Source organism: Ctenocephalides felis, unplaced genomic scaffold, assembly GCF_003426905.1.
Source record: "Ctenocephalides felis isolate EL2017-DRISC unplaced genomic scaffold, ASM342690v1 CF-g0.4_SCAFFOLD_01886, whole genome shotgun sequence".
Taxonomy (NCBI): Eukaryota; Metazoa; Arthropoda; class Insecta; order Siphonaptera; family Pulicidae; genus Ctenocephalides; species Ctenocephalides felis.
Genome location: NW_020538040.1, coordinates 69,116,122 through 69,134,554, shown reverse-complemented (window position 1 = coordinate 69,134,554; position 18,433 = coordinate 69,116,122). Strand labels below are relative to the sequence as shown.

The window sequence follows — 18,433 nt, the reverse complement described above, 5'->3', positions numbered from 1 at the left end:
GAGATTTTCTGAAACTATACTGGTGTATCTCAATTCATTAAAAAATATTGATTCCATATCAAAACGAAATTTTAAAATAAACTACAATTTTATATATGAACTATGTACTTATATACAAGTACTTATAGATAATGGAGATTATTATTAAAAATGACTACAATATTTTTATTTACATTTATTATTGTTTTTTATTTTAATTTTAGGTGCATAATTTCTAGTTCTTGCTATAATTCAAGTGTTCCTATTTTTCATCCATAATGGTTTCATTATATTTTTTGCTAGCGAGATATTCCTTTCTATAATTTCCAGAAGGATCATAAATAGCTTCTAAAAGGGGCCATATATCTGGTTCATTATCGATCAAATAGTGCGTCACGTATTGAGATCCAGACTTTTGTTTTTCAGTACATCTCGCACAATCATTTTCTAGAGCATCTGGTAATGTACCTATAATAAGTATTATTATTATAATAATTAAAGTTTTATTTCAAAACAAGATGAACAATTGTAAATAGCAGAAAATAGAAATCAATAGTAAAGATACGAAATATTTTGTATTTTTCGGCAATGCTAACGATTTTGTATCCTTCCTTAAAATCTTATTGTTAGTCAACATATTGATTTCTTTGCAGTTATACAAAAATATTATTTTGACATTTAAACAATAAAACTTTCTAAAATATCTATTCTAAATAATTTTCAGAATTAAAATTAAAATTAAAAAAATATTTCAAACATTTCTCGCTCGCATGTTGAAGGTTGCGCGTACGGCAAGCATTTGAACTAATTGTGAGTAAAATGTACTAACAAAAATAATGTCATTTTTTAGGTATTCATTTTTTACTGAATTTTTTCAATAATAAAGTTTTCAAGTATTATACCATTTTACAATCCTGATTAAATGCGCCAACTTTTGATGAATTTTGCCAGCACACTAATAGTACATTTTATTAAAGATGGCTCTCTCAAAATCGACCGATTTTAAACATTTTCATAATTCATAATTCAACAGAAAGTCTTTATTCTTGAAAACCAGCGGCAATTGTGTTAATATTTTATTTGTGGCTCTAGAAATGTTATTCACGGTTACGGTTCCAAAGTTTAAATGAACAAAATTAATAAAAATTAACCACAACCGAAAAATGATCATAATTCCGACAAAACTCTAGGTTCCACTTAATAGATCGTAATTTCTAAACATGAAAAAAAAAATTCTAATTTTTTTCAGGCAAATCTATCACCTCGTTTCGGCTTGACGTCAAGGCTTGAGACACCCTGTATACTACACTGTATCTTTTCCAATTTTGGCGTCAAGCGATTCACAATGAATTGAAACGTCGAGAAAACATAAAATTGGTCAATCAAATATTCTGGCAAAAACATAAACATTTCATTCGAAAAGATGATAAAAATTCTTTACAAAGGAGCTCAAAAGATAGTTTTAACTTACGTTTCAACTCTGCAGCATCATTTGTGCATGGTCCTTTACTAATTAAACATTTAACATAAGCATCCAGCAAACGTTTGTTATGTAGAACTTCATCTAAATTTATGTTATCATATTTTGAGGTATATTTTTTTGATTTTTGATCAATATCACAAGCAGCAAGCTCGCATAGAATAATGATTGTGAAAACTTTCAGCAGCATTTTTGACCTAAAATTAAATAAGAGAAAAGCAACGGTTAAGAATTATTGCGGCATTTTTTGTTGTGGCACTGTTCGGAACAAAAGTCCTAAAATGTTCATCGAACTGAGTGCTGGTAAAAGTTTTGGGATGGATTCAAAGTATTTTTTTGAAAATATTTTAGTATTTTTTCAGTTTTAGCTAGATTGATTCACGCAAATGATACAGTAGATTTTATTCTATTACAAAATGTGCCTATAAAGACAGTAAAAAACTGTGTAATAGTATTTTCTGAGAAAATTGCGTCGAACATACATACACTTAAGAGATTGTTTTACAATGGTTACATAACCGACAAAATTGATAAATAATTCGCGATGTTAAAATAATAAATAATAATTGGCAAAATATTTAACTTCAAATACACTGTGAAAGCGTGCTCGATACATGTTTGTAAAAATCTCGAACCTTTTTTTTACAGTTAGTACACTATGTTCTAATAGCACCGAAAAACTAAATATGTTGGTTAATAAAAATGTATTTTATATATAATTTAATAAAAGACAAAAATTGCTGTAACAATTTTTTGTTAAATCGCCATTGCGTGTATATCTTCAATATTATTTAATAGACAGTACAGAACCGAATTTTGTGCCATATTAATACATTTCACTTCAAGTCTCATTAAATAAGCTTACGCATATTAATGCGTACGTTACGAGCAAACTATATATTTCTCCAAACATTCACAATATATATAAATTTTCAATTATATAATATGAACATGCTAATTATCCAATCTTTTACTATTGAATAAGTGATATTATTTTTGATCAAACATATCTATTTTATGAATATGCACATTCTTAATTAAGAACTCTATCTAAAAATATAAACAAAATGAACTTCACAATAATGTTTGGTTTTAGCAATTTAATTTTTATTTTTAGCAAATTCAAAGTACGTTCAATGCTAACTTTCAAATAGAATATAATTGCGAAAAGATTAAGGATATGATGATAAGTCTCATTACTATAGATTACTTGTGCGTGAAACTCAAGGTAATCTATAACAAGATGACATAAGCAAATAGCAATCTTTTCGGTCCACCATTTATATGGTATATCATAAATTATTTAAAACACAATTGAGCAAAAGTTGATTTTTTTAATTTGTTTATTTAAATTAAAAAATGTGAAAGACTGGTGAAATTATGATACATACAATGTATATTCCTATAAATATTTTAATTAAGCATTATTCCATGATTTTTTATCAGGAGTAAATCCTATTAAATTATTGTAAAATTAAATATCATATTTGATTTAATTACATGATTGATTATTGAAAGAAAACTTTAAAATAATTAAATAAATAAAAAATGTAATTAGATAAGGTATGTAATTGTAATTTAGTATAATATATTGTCAAAGGACATTTTCTTAAATAATATGCATGCTTTATTGCATTTTTATATTTTACATTTGCCAACATTTATTTTTTTCATAATTGTGGGTTTTCATTTCTGTTAATGGTACTAATTAAGTAAGTTGTAATGTTGGAATTGACAGAATAATCATATATATCGTCATATTCTAATAATACATATTGTCTAGGAAAGTAATATTGCCGCCAATACTGATACTTTTATCTATGATTACCGCCAATTTCTTCAATCCGACTGATTAGAACGAACTTCAGTCGTTTGAATCAGTTTGCGCAGGCGCGGTCGTCAGATAAGTTCTCTGTTTGTGTTCGGATGTGCATGTCGGTTCAGAATACGAATTAAGTGAATATCAACCAAACTTAAATTAATTCGCGTAATAAACATGTATTATAATACTGTTTTTCTTGTAAGCTTAGTTCACTACCACGGGTTGTGGTTACTAATTAATAGGAATCACCCGACCAAGGATCAAGGTCCTTGGCTAGCCAATTTATTGTTTTGGACAACTACGCTGGTCGTCGTTTTTGACGCAAAACTTTATCCGGAAGCTTTCAGGATTCTCGGGTTCGTTCCCCTCCTAATGTATGAGTTTGTTCTTGTTAAATTGATCGTCGAAGTGACGGAGAGCTTAATATGGGGCTCCATAGTTCACTTCAGCTTCGACGTATTACCCGATCTCCTGGACATGATACCCCTTGCAGACGAGATTTGTATATCTCAAGTGCTATATGGCGGACGTTGCGTGCGGCGGATATATGACGTTCTAGGAGGATCTATTTTGTCGGACACCATCGTCTATTTACTGGTCTTATTATACTTCGTACTTGGACTGGTATTACGAGCTTATGCATCGGGAATTCTTAACAAAGCACGAGTCGCTGTTCGGGCTATCATCAGAGCCGCGAACAAAATCATTTTGGCGCCCATCAATTTTGGATTAGCGATGTTCGGACCGAGAGAAGATAACAACATTAACCCAAATTAACTACTAGAATAAGTTTAATTATTACTATATTAAGGTGTTTCTTGAATGTTTTGTTCACCACAAAGTATTTTAATTATATGAAAATAAAAAATTGATAGCTGTCTGTCGAGCACATTTTAATCAATATTTGTCCGTATATTTACAATTTGAGATTTTCAATTGAAAGATATAAAAATGTGGTTGCGGACATCTATTAAAAAAATACGTTTTCTTGTATTAATAAAGGTTAGAATGCATACTATTTGTTAATCACAATAAGTTAGAAATAATTCTTATATAATTTATAATTTTTTTTTTACTGAACTGTTACGTATACAAACAATAATTTTATTTTATTTTAATGCTTTATAGATTTGTGTGAAAGTGAATTTATTGATTCACAAATTGTTTAAACTGCAATAAAGTGATTATATATATATATATATATATATATTAATGATTCAAATAAATGATTCTGATTCAATTATTAATTAATTTTATTATAATTATAATTGCATTCCATTTGTCTGACAGGATAACATGAAACTGTGCGACCTAAATTATTTTCATACATAACAGATTCTTATCCTTACAATAACGATCATATTCTTAATAATTTGTGCTGCATAACATTTATCTTATTATATTGTCTAAAATTTCAGACAGAGAAGTAAGGGGAGTAAGTATACTTATATATATATCAGATTTCTTCCATACGTAACTGTTACTCAAAAATATGAATACATCATATTCTAATATTCTTTAGGCCTAAAACCATAGATAAAAGAAGAGTATAAGCCTAAAACCAAAACCAAAAAACAAAAAACTTAGGCAATAGCACACTACATCGTTTTTATCGTTTAAATTTTCATCGGCAATTTTTTGTTACACTTGCATCGATAATTATTTAATTTATGAGTAAATATATTTGATATGAGCAATTAATGTAATTAAAATTATTTTTGTGTATTATAATTAATTAAAGTAATTCTTCATAATAAATATAAAATCAATTTATAATTCTTTGATATCTGGACTATTTTGACTAGACTTTTTAGTGTGCGTTGATTCTCTAAAAAACATAAAAATTCTTTTATTATATGCGTGAATGTCTCAATTCAGTTATTTCATATTTATTCCGTTGATAATGTGAATAATCCCTGCTCGAGCCTAACATTAAACAACAATTGATGTTTTCCTGATATATCGATAACGCGGTGGGTTTAAGACTATCGATTTGACGACATGTTTGAGTTTGACTCAGTCAGTCAAGCATCCATGTTTTATTCTGTATATATGTTTGTGATGGCAATTGTTTATTGATATGAAATTAAATTAATATTTCGATAAAACATTCGTTATTATTAGAATATTTGTTCTAGATAAGTTAAATTATTTTAAGGGGTCTTAAGTATTTGTTTTATTTGTTCGTTTAATTGTGATGTAGAATTGTGAGAATTACAATATAATATATTAAAAATGTTTCGGCAAGACAATTCAAAAGCTTTTATGAAAGACCCTCATACTGCGAATTGTAGGATTTATATTGGAAATATAAACGAGCATGTGAATTCTCAAGAAATAGAAACACATTTCGCAAAATATGGAAAAATTCTCGGCGTTTTGCTACACAAGGGATTTGGCTTTATCCAATTCGAAAAGGAACAATCTGTCAATGAAGCCATCAAAATGGAACATCAAAATATGTTTCATGGCCGAAACATGATTGTGAGACGAGCGCAAAGCAATGTAGGAGGAGCAGGTGGTAACTCTGCAGGCCCTGCTAACGCAGGTTCTCTCACGAATCGTGATTCGGGACCGTTTCCAAGTCACTCAGCACATGAGGGTGCAAGACCAGGTCCTGGTCCCGGGCCTGGTCGTCTTGTTGACACTCCGCAATTTGCAGGCGGAGGTGGTTTTGGGGACTCCAGAGGCCGTGGGCGTCGTGGTGGAGGTAATTTCAATCATTCTCAGTCTCTTTGCACTTATGAGCAGCTGCAAGCAATGTTAGCATAAATTTGAACTTAAGTTTGAAAATTTGATTACAAAATACACATTATAAATATATTATTATTTTATTTAGAGAATAATGTAATTCAATCTTAATGTTTTAATATTTATCCATAGAAATCAATCTGATGATTTAATTTATAATTTTTAGATGCTAGACCTCTTGCAAATAGGGGTATGATGCCAAATCCCCAAGGTTCAATGCTAGGAAGAGGCAATCCAGTTCGAGATAGATCGCCAATGGAACCTCGAAGTAGGTGCTTAAATAATGTTATATTTAATAACTTATTTATATAATGAATTTTTTTACAGATGTTTATGCTTCAATGAATTCCACAAACACTCCAATCAAACATCCTGAGCACAGAGAGGATGGAGACCGAAACGATTGTGAAATTATAGTACTATCAAAAGCACTCACGTATGTTGACATTGTTATGGATTATTGTAATGTTACTCATTCTTATACAACATGCTGTGTGTGAATTATTACTTTTTCTAAAAATGGTGCTAAAATTACTAAAATTACTAGACATGTATTTTTTATTGACCATGACTTGTGACATGGTGTGTTCTAGTGAATCATTACCTTCTAATGATAATTTCATATATTTATCAGATTCGAGACTTATTCGGTGATGTTATTTTAACTATTATGTGTTTAATTTAATGAAATATGTGGATATTATTTGCTTTGTGTGTAGCATGTTATAAATGTCAAAATTGTTCAATGCTATAATATATTGTATAGAAATATTTCTCAAAATCTGGTTTCATAGAAATTTATTTCTAAATTTTAGTAAATATGCAGAATTTATAGAAGATAAATTGCTTGCTATAGGATTAACTGTGGATTTATTGTATCCTAATGAAGATGTGCCAATACGTCGTGTTTTGGCAAACATTTGCAGTCGAGGTTGCATGTATGCAATTCTAGTCTTGCCTCAAAATCAAGAAAACCATAGTTTAACTTTAAATATTCTACATGGATCACAACAAGGTGAGTCCTTATTATATATTTGTTAATAAAGTTGCACATGATTATACCAAATTATTTTATACTTTGATACTATTATTAGGAGAAGAACAGACAAAATGACATGGTGTTTTGTTTTTTAACGATATTTATTTATTTAATGATATTATAATCAGTCTCAATCATTTTTACTCATCTTATGTTCATTGACTATCAGCAACATGGTCTCATAATTAAGTATGAGCTATAATAAAGTATTTATTATGAAATAATGCAACTAATTACAAATATCATTTTGTTCGTATAGTACGGCCCAAAGTAAACAAGTTATACACATTATGACCAACCTTTGCAGGGCTCAGAACAGGAAAAGAGGGTTGTGCAATAAATGCAAATCTCTTTTTTTACTGGTAGATTTTTTGGTCTGTTAGAAGTAGCTAGAGTAAAAGTTAAAAGCCAATCACTTTTTACTACAGGTTACGACTCTTTTTTTTCCTGGCCTCAAATGAACTACCATGTAGTTGTTGCAAAATTGCACTGTCATTTTGTTCGAAAGTAAAATAAAGAATGTAAACAAATAAATAAAGAATGAAAACTCCATCAAACACCAAATAATTGCCATAAAATTACTGGTACTGGCATAAGTTTTTTTAATTTGATACAATTAACTACAAATAATAATAAATAGGTCCTCAAAAAATATGTGAAAACCAACCCTAAAATAAACTTTTGAAGGCACCTATCAGGTTTGCGCTGATTATTGCAACAATTACACTCAACATCTAACAGGAATGTGATTAAGTGTATCGTCACGTTGTCACAGAAACATTATTAAACATAGCCAATATTTAAAAACCAGCTTTATCATTAAGTCTACATATCATATTTTATCCGTACTTGCCCTACATTAATTTTAGCATGAGCATAATTTTATTACTATTAAAAATGTGCATTTTCAACTTATAAATTGGTTTATTTACAGAACATCGAAACATTTTACTGTCTGATGCCGTTACATTACTAAAAAATGATTTTGAATCTATGCGCAGAGGTGCACCACGAATTCAAAACCTCTGTAATGTTCCATTTGCTAAAGACAGACATCCTGATAGTATACATACATTGATAAGCATACTTAATAACAATAGAATGCTGACAGTTCTTCAATATGATAAGCTAATAAGGTAATTATTAATATATGAATTACCATTGTTATTAATATATGAGTTACCATTTACTAATTCCAATTTACTTATTTTTATTTCGATAAAATTATAAATAAAATTCTAAAATTTGTCATAACATTTATAAACATGTTTATTAAATTAGTGTTTATGAAATCATAAAATTAGTTTGGATTATTTGGATTATTTTCCAATCATGATATTGATTGAACTCAGAGTCTTTATACTGCTAATGAATTCAGTGTTTGAAAGAATAAATCAAAGTAACAATCTGAAATTAAAATTTTGTCAAATTTGCACTCTTCCTTTGTTGTTTAATTACTAGCACATATATGGTTAATTAGTAAAACCATTGCTTAGCTTAATTCTGATCATTTAGTGTTTCAAGTATTTCAAATTTATGAGCTATAATTTTTTATGCAATTATACTCTTGCCAATAGATACCTTCAGGATCGCAGAGAAGAACAAGTAAAAATTGAGTTGGGTGACTGCAACGATATGCCTTTGGAAACGACACAAACTAAAACTCAGCAAGAACTGCAACAAAGAATTTTAAGTATATTAAATAAGCCAGATACAATTTCTAAACCAAATATTCCAGATGTTTCTGGTACACCACAATGGTCTTCTCCACAAGCACCTCATTCAAAACCACCTAATACACCTTTATTATATGACCCCACTGTACAAAAGGCTCTTGATAGTCTTATGCAAGGCAACTTACTCCAAAATATTGGGGTTAATAGATTTTGTTAATGACTTCTTGAAAAAAAAAAATTTTTTTACTGTTATGAAATGTAATTTTATTTATCTGATACAAGAACATATTATTAGATTTTATTTATGTAAATGTTTTTGAAATTACTAGATAATAATAGTAGCAATAATAATAGTATATGATTTTGCTATAGCATTAGTTTTAAATTGAAGTATTTTGTATATATTATACAATGTTTTCTGAATAGATGCAACTTTAAGTATAATTTTTTTTTTATTTATTCCAGTTTCGTTTAATAATGGTTCACTTGGTTAATATGTTTTACATGATTTAATTTAATTGAAGTATTAATTGATTGACATATAATTCAAGTTTTTGATTGAAAATGTTGAATATTCATATATATTATTCATTTAAGCTAATTTTTCTATTTTTCATAACAAAATTACTTTTATGACCATTATTATATGCTATCTCTTATTTTAATCATGAATATTTTAATTTTTTTGTACTAATAATGAAATTTTGTTATATCTTAACTTTAGTGTACTCAAGTACCAAGAAAATTATTATGAATTAATCATGTTCAAAACAACAGTATGATTTTAAACAGCCCTTTTAAAAAAGATCAGGAGCAAGTTAGTAACACTGAGTTTTCATTTTCTTTTCTAGTTATAACAAACTTTTGTTAGTGTAATAAAGGTTATGCATTTATTTGTTTATATTTGAACTTACATGATTGATATTAGATCATCAAAAATAAAAAGTGTATTAGTTTACTGTTTAAACAAAATGCTTAAGAATCATAACCCTTTTATTTAGATATAAAGAACATTGAACTAAATTCTATCGCTAAAATTTTATTTCAATTTGATAATATTTATGATGATATGATGATATTATGATTATAATTATGATAGTTCTTTTTAAACCTGTGCAAAGGCCAAGTATCAGTAAATTACATTTTACAATAAAGATGCCAAAAGAAAAATTCAATTTACGTAGCTTTGAATGTTTTGGTTGATATATCAATAAAAATTATACTTAAAGGTTGTCAAATATCTCCCTTCCGCCTTTTTGTATTATAAACCAAGAGCAAAAAAGCGGAAGGGAGATATTTGACAACCTAATTACATTAATATATTTACAGATTTACCAACTAATAAAAATAATCGTCGTGTGTGGTTACCTGAGCGAGCTATTTTGATTGACATAGTCAAATTTTGGCTTATACACATGCATTTTTTCTTCATTTTTATCGCTTAAGATTAAGAATGACTAGATACGTCGAGAAAACACAAACTTATAGCAAATCGAATTTTCTGGAGAAGACAAACTTATATTAAAATATTTATTGAGTAATTTAACTTATTTCAGTTTCATGTTCTTCATTTTGTTTGATTGAATTGCACTTATGTGGATGAAAAGTTAGCTACTACCTGCTAATGAGTTGGTTAATCATATTAACTAATTTGCGAGTACATACCAATTAAAAAGTAAATAGTCGACATATAAACACAACACAATATATAAATATATATTGATTATTTTGTATTTAGCAAAAAATATTGATGTGGGTAAAGATCTTATATAATATAATATTAAAGATTATTATATAATAATCATCAAATCTCGCTTGAAATTTAGGATTATACATCCAGATGGCCAGCGGAAACACTTTGATATCATAATGTAAGTTATTATGCTCTGATGTAAATATTGCATGAATGCTAATGTAAATTGTCAGTTAGTCAATTAAGATAAGTAAATAAAAATAATTTTCAAAACATTGACACAATCTTAGAAAAACATCTAGTCTTTTAATTTTAATTTATGCATAACATATGTTATTAATTTTTTTCTGGATTGTTAATAATTTTTTTAAGAGTACTTTTATTTTTAAATAAATGTAAGTTTTTAAATATTTTGAATAAAATTCAAAGATTTCAATTTTTTATTTAAAGAAGAATATTTTTTACTGACTATATTTTAAATCTCTGCATATTACCAATGTTTAATTTGTTATTAAACTATATATATATATATATATATATATATATATATATATATATCTACATCTACATATATCTACATATATATAAAAATAAGTCGGGTTTTCCTTCCTGACGATTTAACTCCAGAACGCACGAGCCGATTTCGACAATTTTTGGTCTCGGGCTCCGCAAGGTTTATAGCAAGGTTTATACTCTTCTTTTATCTATGGTTTATAGCTAAGAAAATTAGTGGTGCATGGCATCGCGCCTATATGCAAATTGCTGGAACTTCACGCACCGTAATTAAAAATTCGAGTTATGACATTAGTGAGAATTATCAGAATTATGCTTGGTTAAGTCAACGAGCAATTCTTGCCGCAAAGAATAATGATGTACACGCACTGAATTTCACTGTTCAATTAAAAATTGCTGGCGATTTGGTGACATACCAAATTCCGACTGGTCTTCCGTTTGACTTCAAACGATTGCATTGAGTTCGTTCCATCCGAGCCAATCTGACAGTCCGGAACTGTCCGCGCATGCGCAGAACGCTTTTTTCTGTTCCATCCAAAATTTCGGATTTCAAACTGTTGCGGATTGTCAGTAATGCGTTCCATCAAGTCCGATGAGTTTGTACCCGGCACAAACAAAAACTCCGCAATTTAATACGATTAAAATATAATGTTATTTAATCTCAAATAGAACATTAAAAATTTAATGAATTTACAGGAGTCCAAATATTGTAGAATATTAGATTAAAAGCGACATAACGATATATAACTAGGAAATATTAAAAAGCAAATTCATTGATAATTAAGTTATATTTTATTAGAATATGTCTAATATATACATATATATATATATATATATATATATATATATGTAATAAAATAATAATTATTATTATTATCGAGTGAGCTCCGAGTTCGAACGCGTTGGATGTATCCAAACCAAACCATTGCCAACTGCCATAAAAAAATCAGTAAGAGTTTGGTCTAGTTTGAAACAGTTTCGGACTGTCAGATTGGCTCGGATGGAACGAACCCATTTAGTTCGCCTTGCGCTCGCAATAACAAGTTGCAAGGCCAATCGCTTATTAGTGTTTGCGGGATAAATTCCAAATAGATTAATTTAGAAAATCATTGTTTTTCACATGGGCAGTTATACGTTGCCTGTTCACGAGTTGGAAAACCATCCGCTTTGTTTGTATTAACGTTAGACCAAAAAACAAAACATGGTTTACCAAAGAGCACTTCAATGAAACGGATAATTTGCGGATTCACTTTCATTTACTTAGAGAAGTTCAACTAAAAAACACTTCATTTTTGTAATCGAAATAAATGCATTACTGTTGTGTAATAAAATCAAAATTTTCCTTTTCAAATATAAAACAAACAAAAAATTTTTTCATCTTTTTCACGAAACCATCTGGTGGCGAAACGCAGTTCGTCGGGTTTGCTAGTATATATATATATATATATATATATATATATAGCTAACAGCCTTTATTTGCAAAATAACAGAGAATCAAATGTTTCAAATAATTAAAATATAATACAAGTTATAGCCCGACTTGTGTAATCGACTTAATCGTAATAATAAAGAAATTTATTGATTTATAATTGATTTATAAGCTTGTCGAGTTGCTGTAGGGCTTATAATGTGAGAAACTATTGCAGATTATTAAATTCTGTACCATTTTTTTTATTACACATGATTGAAAATCGAACACGTGCTCAATACAACTCGAAGTATTTTCTAAAAGCGCAACCGAATAATTCAAATTTTGATAAAAACCACCGCTTTTCTTATACGGAAATGGAATTTGTAAAAAAGTTAAAATATTTTTTAACTTCCCGTAGGGCAAGTTTTAGTAATCCCAAAAAAATCGAAAATGAAATTTTTTATATATCTTTACGTTTTAGAGGTTTCTGAACATTTTTGGCATACCTTAAAAAATGGATGTATACATGTAAGTTTATGCTTACTTATCTATGGTATGTATGTGTGCGGATACAAATTTTTGTCGACGATTTCGGAAACACGGTTCAACCGATTCCAATTATTCAAAGAACCATTCGATTCCTATTAATAAGCAGACGTGCTGATTAGTTTTTGGCATAGCCGTTTCGAAGATACGTGGCAAAAAGTGTCAAAAACGGTAACTCAGTTTTTAAGAGAAAGGAGCGTCCGATTTTAATAATTCAAAAAACATTTTATACTTGTATTGACAAGATGAAGAACTGATTAAATTTTTGGGAAGGCAGGTCCAGCGGTTATGGACTCTCGGTTTGGCGGTCAAAAATGTTTATTAGACATATGTACATCAAATGATCAGATATAGAGATTTTAATATAATGTGTACACATTTTGTGTAATTTTTTTTTTGAGTTCCGTACCAAGATTTTTAATTACGGTACGGGAAGTTTCAGCAATTTGCCTTAAGGCACAGTCATAAGCATCATTCGAAAGCCTATACATTTTTCTTGTACTATTCAAAATTTAGTTCACATTCAGAAGCGTTTGTAAGAAATTATTAATCCGTGTCGAGACCCACACTATTATCTATCTCTACATATACAAGCTGCGCCATATCGTGCATATGAATATTTTTGGGATGGGGAGGGGGAACAAGGGAATAAACACATGTTAACTTATATGACTTATGCCATACGTCAGTCAGTCCATTCCGGCTCTAAGTTCTGCAATGTTTTTTATTTATATTATTGTTAAAATTTTGAACTTTGTAGATATCGGCAATAATTCATAATAAATTACGTCACGTGTTATGTGAAGTAATAAATCAAATGTACTGAGCCGAGGTATTTAAAATAATGTTTTAATTTGCCAATTTAAGCGATACCATTTCGAGTAACTCATTTTTAATTATAGATTTCAATCATAGTTTACTTTGTTGATCCAATTAATCAAATTGTGCAAAAATGTCTGCAGAACAACGAGGAATTCCGAATTATGTTAAATTCGTTTTTGGAGGATCAGCCGGGTAATTAGTTTCTAGTTGAGGAGTTATTATTGATAAGTAATTAATTTGGTGTATATAACTTGAAATTCATTGACATTTTATTTTAACGGATCCATAACCTTTACATGACATCATTATTAGATAAACTTGGTTTGATAACTAATCTATATATTCTTTAACTTATGTAACCCATAACTCTCATTAGATATTAAAATCGTTAAATTGAAGGTTTTACTCTAATAATATTTATTTTAATATAAATTGATATTACAATTGTAACAAATTTTATAAAACACGAACACCCATTTCAACGAAGTAGTTCCATACATTTAGGAACTACTTCGTTGAAGTAGTAATAATATGAATAAAGTTTCTAAGCTATTCTATTCTACTATTTTAACTTCTTAACTTAATGAATGTTGCGAAACTTTATATTAATTATTTGATGCTTCAAAACACATCACTAAAATGCTATTCTTTGATAAATCCTTAAATAGAGGGTATTATGGAAAAATGTTGTTCACATGTTTTATGGAATTCAAGTAGTTTTGAATATTTTACAAATATATTGTATTGTAAGACACAGAAGTGTATTAAATTTACTGTGCAAATTATGTATAAGCGAGCAAAATGCATTGTTTCGTAGTTTTGATAATTCACTTTCATATATTATTGAGCTGCATGTGATGAAAAATGATCAATAAGATAAATCACTTATATAAATTCTTCTTTATAGTATCAACACATAGTTTTATTCTTAGGATAAAAAACTTTATATATATATATATATATATATATATATATATATATATTTGATTACTCTTTTTCTTTCTTGGAGTTATAAATAGAAATCCTTCAATTATAAATATAGTTCTGTGAAAATATAAAGTATTATAGAAAATATCTAGTTTTAAAAAATGTTGAGATTGAGTTTTTTTATATTTCATGTTTAATAAACATTTTATACAAATATTTAAATGCAAATTAATAGATTTTTTTGGAATATCTATAATTCTCAGATAAAATATCAATAAATTCAATGTTTCAATATTATGTATTTCAAGAAACATCAAAACTCCAATCATAATTTCGCACTAATTATTTCGAAACTTATAAGCTAGTATTTTGTTTTTGGAAAAATCTCAATATGTAAAATGCTTCTGTTTTCTTTTGAAACAAAAATATTATTTAATCGATTGCTCTTGCAATCTATTTAAGAGTCTATTTAATATGCAGCATAGACTATACATATCTATAAGTGATATTAACTATTTATCATAGTAATTATTTGCTTATTTTATTAGTTTTGATTTAAGTTTTGAAATATAATTTTGCTTATATTTTCAGAATATATTTACTTCCATCTTTAAAGGACTTTTACTTTGATATTGGGTATTTTATGGACCCTTTTTTTAGACTAAGCTATGTAGCTGTTAAAGTATTAAATAAACTTTTTTATTTTTAAACAACTCGTTTTTTCTATCAATTAAGTAAATATTTTTCTTAAGAAAAAAAATAATAAATTTTTATTGAATTATGATATATATATATATATATATATATATATATATATGAGTGAGTTCTTGAGGGCGATACATCAAACAAAGAAAAGCCAAAGATTTATAAAATAATCTTTATTTCTTTGGCTTTTCTTTGTTTGATGTATCGCCCTCAAGAACTCACTCATATATTTCAACATCAAAATTAACTACTAAATCATATATATATATATATATATATATATATATAATTTTAATGGTTAAATTTTTTTGACAAAATTAAAATTATGACGTCATTATATGAGATAACTACTGCAGTTAAATATTTATTAATTTTTTCCAAAATCTCATGTAGATAATATGCCTTTATACATTATCATACATCATTATTTTATACATCATATTAAAATAAATTCTGTCAAAGAGAATATTTTTATTATAATAATTTTAGGTTTGATATAAATGTTCACAAACCATAAAAATGATATTGATATAAAATTCATATTAATTCTCTAATATCATTTGTTTAATTAGTATGATGGCTACAGTATTTGTGCAGCCGCTTGATCTGATAAAAAATCGAATGCAGCTGAGTGGTGCAGCCGGAGGTAAACAATATAAGAGCACATTTGAATGTGCTTCAGCCATTGTAAAGACAGAAGGAATCACTGCTGTTTATGCTGGCCTTTCAGCTGGCTTGATGCGACAGGCTACATATACCACTGCACGTTTAGGAACTTACACGTGGTTAATGGACAACTATAGCACATTTACTAAGTAATTATTTCTGATTTGAGTTTCTGATAAAATGTTATGTAATTTAATGATTAAATTTTGTTCTGCATGTAGTTTTACAGTTCAAAACTATTAATATAATTATTTATCATTAAGTTATTATTTCTTTGAAATTTTACTCTGATATAATTGGTTTTTGTATTTAAACCATAGTTCAAAAGAAGCTAGTCCAGGATTTTTGATGAAAGCCTTGCTTGGTATGTGTGCTGGATGCGTTGGAGCTTTTATTGGTACTCCAGCTGAAGTTGCTCTGATTCGAATGACAGCTGATGGACGATTACCAGAATTGGAACGAAGAAATTATAAAAATGTTTTCGATGCTTTGTTTCGAATATTTAGAGAAGAAGGTAAAAATAAAATTTATAAACATATAAAGAGATTGCTTATCTCTCAAATAACCTATAATCAGAATTTAAAATTCAGAATAAAGGAAATAAATTATTAACTATAGCTGATTATAAAAATTATTATTTAATGTTGTATCTCTTAGGACTATTCACATTATGGAGGGGTGCTATTCCTACTATGAGTCGTGCAATGGTTGTCAATGCTGCACAACTCGCATCTTACTCTCAGGTAATGATCAAATCTATTTTTTTATGAACAATAACTTACTTACCATTTTTGTAATTCTATTTAGTTTTTTATTACAATTTTAGTTGAATATGTTATAATGTATGTTATTATTTCAGGCCAAAGAAGTTTTACTTTCAACAGGTTACTACTCTGAAGGAATATTTTTGCATTTTTCTGCTAGTATGATATCTGGTCTTGTTACAACTGCAGCTTCTATGCCTGTAGATATAGTAAAAACTCGAATTCAGAACATGAAAACAATTGATGGGAAGCCAGAATACAGTGGTGGATTGGATGTTTTAAATAAGGTATAAACATTTATTGATATCAACATATTTTGACAAGCTCCCGATAAATATATTTATATATATATTTATATATATATATATATATATATATATATATATATATATATATATATATATTATAGAATTTTGTGATATGAGTGGAACGAATTTTAAATGTTAAATAGTAACAATACAACACTCAGATTTTAAACACACACTTTATTTGGTAATTACAGACATTTTGAGACCATGGTTTATATAATTCATGTTTATATCATAAATAATATTAATTACAAGGGTGATTTTGTCATGCAAACTTAGACTTTTTCAAAATTACATTGTCTTTTTATATTCATGTCATGAAAACTCTTACAATAAAATCTAATTAAATTAGTATTTATATATAACGATTCAATTATAATAATTAGTTTTGGCTTACCAGTTGAGTTTATTGTTTATATTGCACTGATTTCAAGATTTGTAAAGGTAAAACAATGATTTTTGATTAATATACATGAAAAAGAATAATCCATGCTGTCATTTATGTGACGTAACGCATTATTCACTTTTCTGATCTTTTATTTGTCTTTTATAATGAAATTTAACTAATTTATTAATTCAATTCTGGGTGTTCATGCAGTGTACAAGTTTTACTCTATCAATGTTTTTCATAATTTTTACAAAATAAGCTTATTTTTTTATAAATTGTATAAAATAATTTTTTGAAAAAAAAAAGAAAATTATAATATTATAAAAATTAATATTGTTAATTTTAATTTTTTAGGTTGTGAAAAGGGAGGGATTCTTTGCACTTTGGAAAGGATTTCTACCATATTATGCTCGATTGGGACCACACACAGTTTTAACATTTATTTTCCTGGAACAACTTAATAAATGGTATAAAGGCTTAAAGTAAGCGCACTATTTTGTTATCTTAAAAATGATTCATTATATTTATGAAAGTTTATTGAAACTACTATAATTTTCAATTTTTTTAAGATATATTTTAAATGTGAATAACTTTAACTATATATGATTTCAAATAAGAGAAAGGGTATGTTCTCCGATTGAGCTTTAGAGCATTTTTTAAAAAATATTATCTGAACTAAAGTTTTATTATAAATATTTTTATATATGACACTATTCTAAATTTAACATTCATAGTACTTTTTATATTTTCATATAATGATAAAAATTTGTACTCAATGGTAATTGTACCATTTCTCTAAAGAATTTTAATTTTTACTACTGTTTTGAGAGCTCAAATGTAAACACATGTTTTCCTTTTAAGCGTGTATATGCTCATTTGTTAATCGTCTTTTATTATTTGGCAAATTATATGTGCAAGTAACAGCAATATTAATGAATTGTTG

General features: G+C 27.7%; 3 protein-coding genes across 3 annotated transcripts; 2 read left to right on the top strand and 1 right to left on the bottom strand.

Moving 5' to 3' along the window:
• Positions 1 to 209: 209 nt before the first annotated feature.
• Positions 210 to 1,649, bottom strand: LOC113375271 (ejaculatory bulb-specific protein 3-like). The gene is made up of 2 exons (XM_026615213.1): positions 1,451 to 1,649; positions 210 to 447 (listed from the first exon to the last, which is right to left on the bottom strand). The coding sequence occupies exons 1-2, from the start codon at positions 1,647 to 1,649 to the stop codon at positions 242 to 244; spliced, it is 405 nt and encodes a 134-aa protein (XP_026470998.1). The 3' UTR covers positions 210 to 241.
• Positions 1,650 to 5,359: 3,710 nt separating this feature from the next.
• LOC113377473 (nuclear receptor coactivator 5-like) lies at positions 5,360 to 8,979 on the top strand. The gene is made up of 6 exons (XM_026617806.1): positions 5,360 to 5,991; positions 6,199 to 6,300; positions 6,360 to 6,468; positions 6,848 to 7,047; positions 8,006 to 8,207; positions 8,649 to 8,979. The coding sequence occupies exons 1-6, from the start codon at positions 5,517 to 5,519 to the stop codon at positions 8,962 to 8,964; spliced, it is 1,404 nt and encodes a 467-aa protein (XP_026473591.1). The 5' UTR covers positions 5,360 to 5,516; the 3' UTR covers positions 8,965 to 8,979.
• Positions 8,980 to 13,593: 4,614 nt separating this feature from the next.
• Positions 13,594 to 18,128, top strand: LOC113377044 (mitochondrial 2-oxoglutarate/malate carrier protein-like). The gene is made up of 7 exons (XM_026617211.1): positions 13,594 to 13,742; positions 13,813 to 13,924; positions 15,937 to 16,179; positions 16,351 to 16,544; positions 16,688 to 16,773; positions 16,890 to 17,081; positions 17,845 to 18,128. Exons 2-7 carry the CDS (start codon positions 13,863 to 13,865, stop codon positions 17,974 to 17,976), a joined length of 909 nt encoding a protein of 302 aa, XP_026472996.1. The 5' UTR covers positions 13,594 to 13,742; positions 13,813 to 13,862; the 3' UTR covers positions 17,977 to 18,128.
• The last annotated feature ends 305 nt before the right edge of the window (positions 18,129 to 18,433 follow it).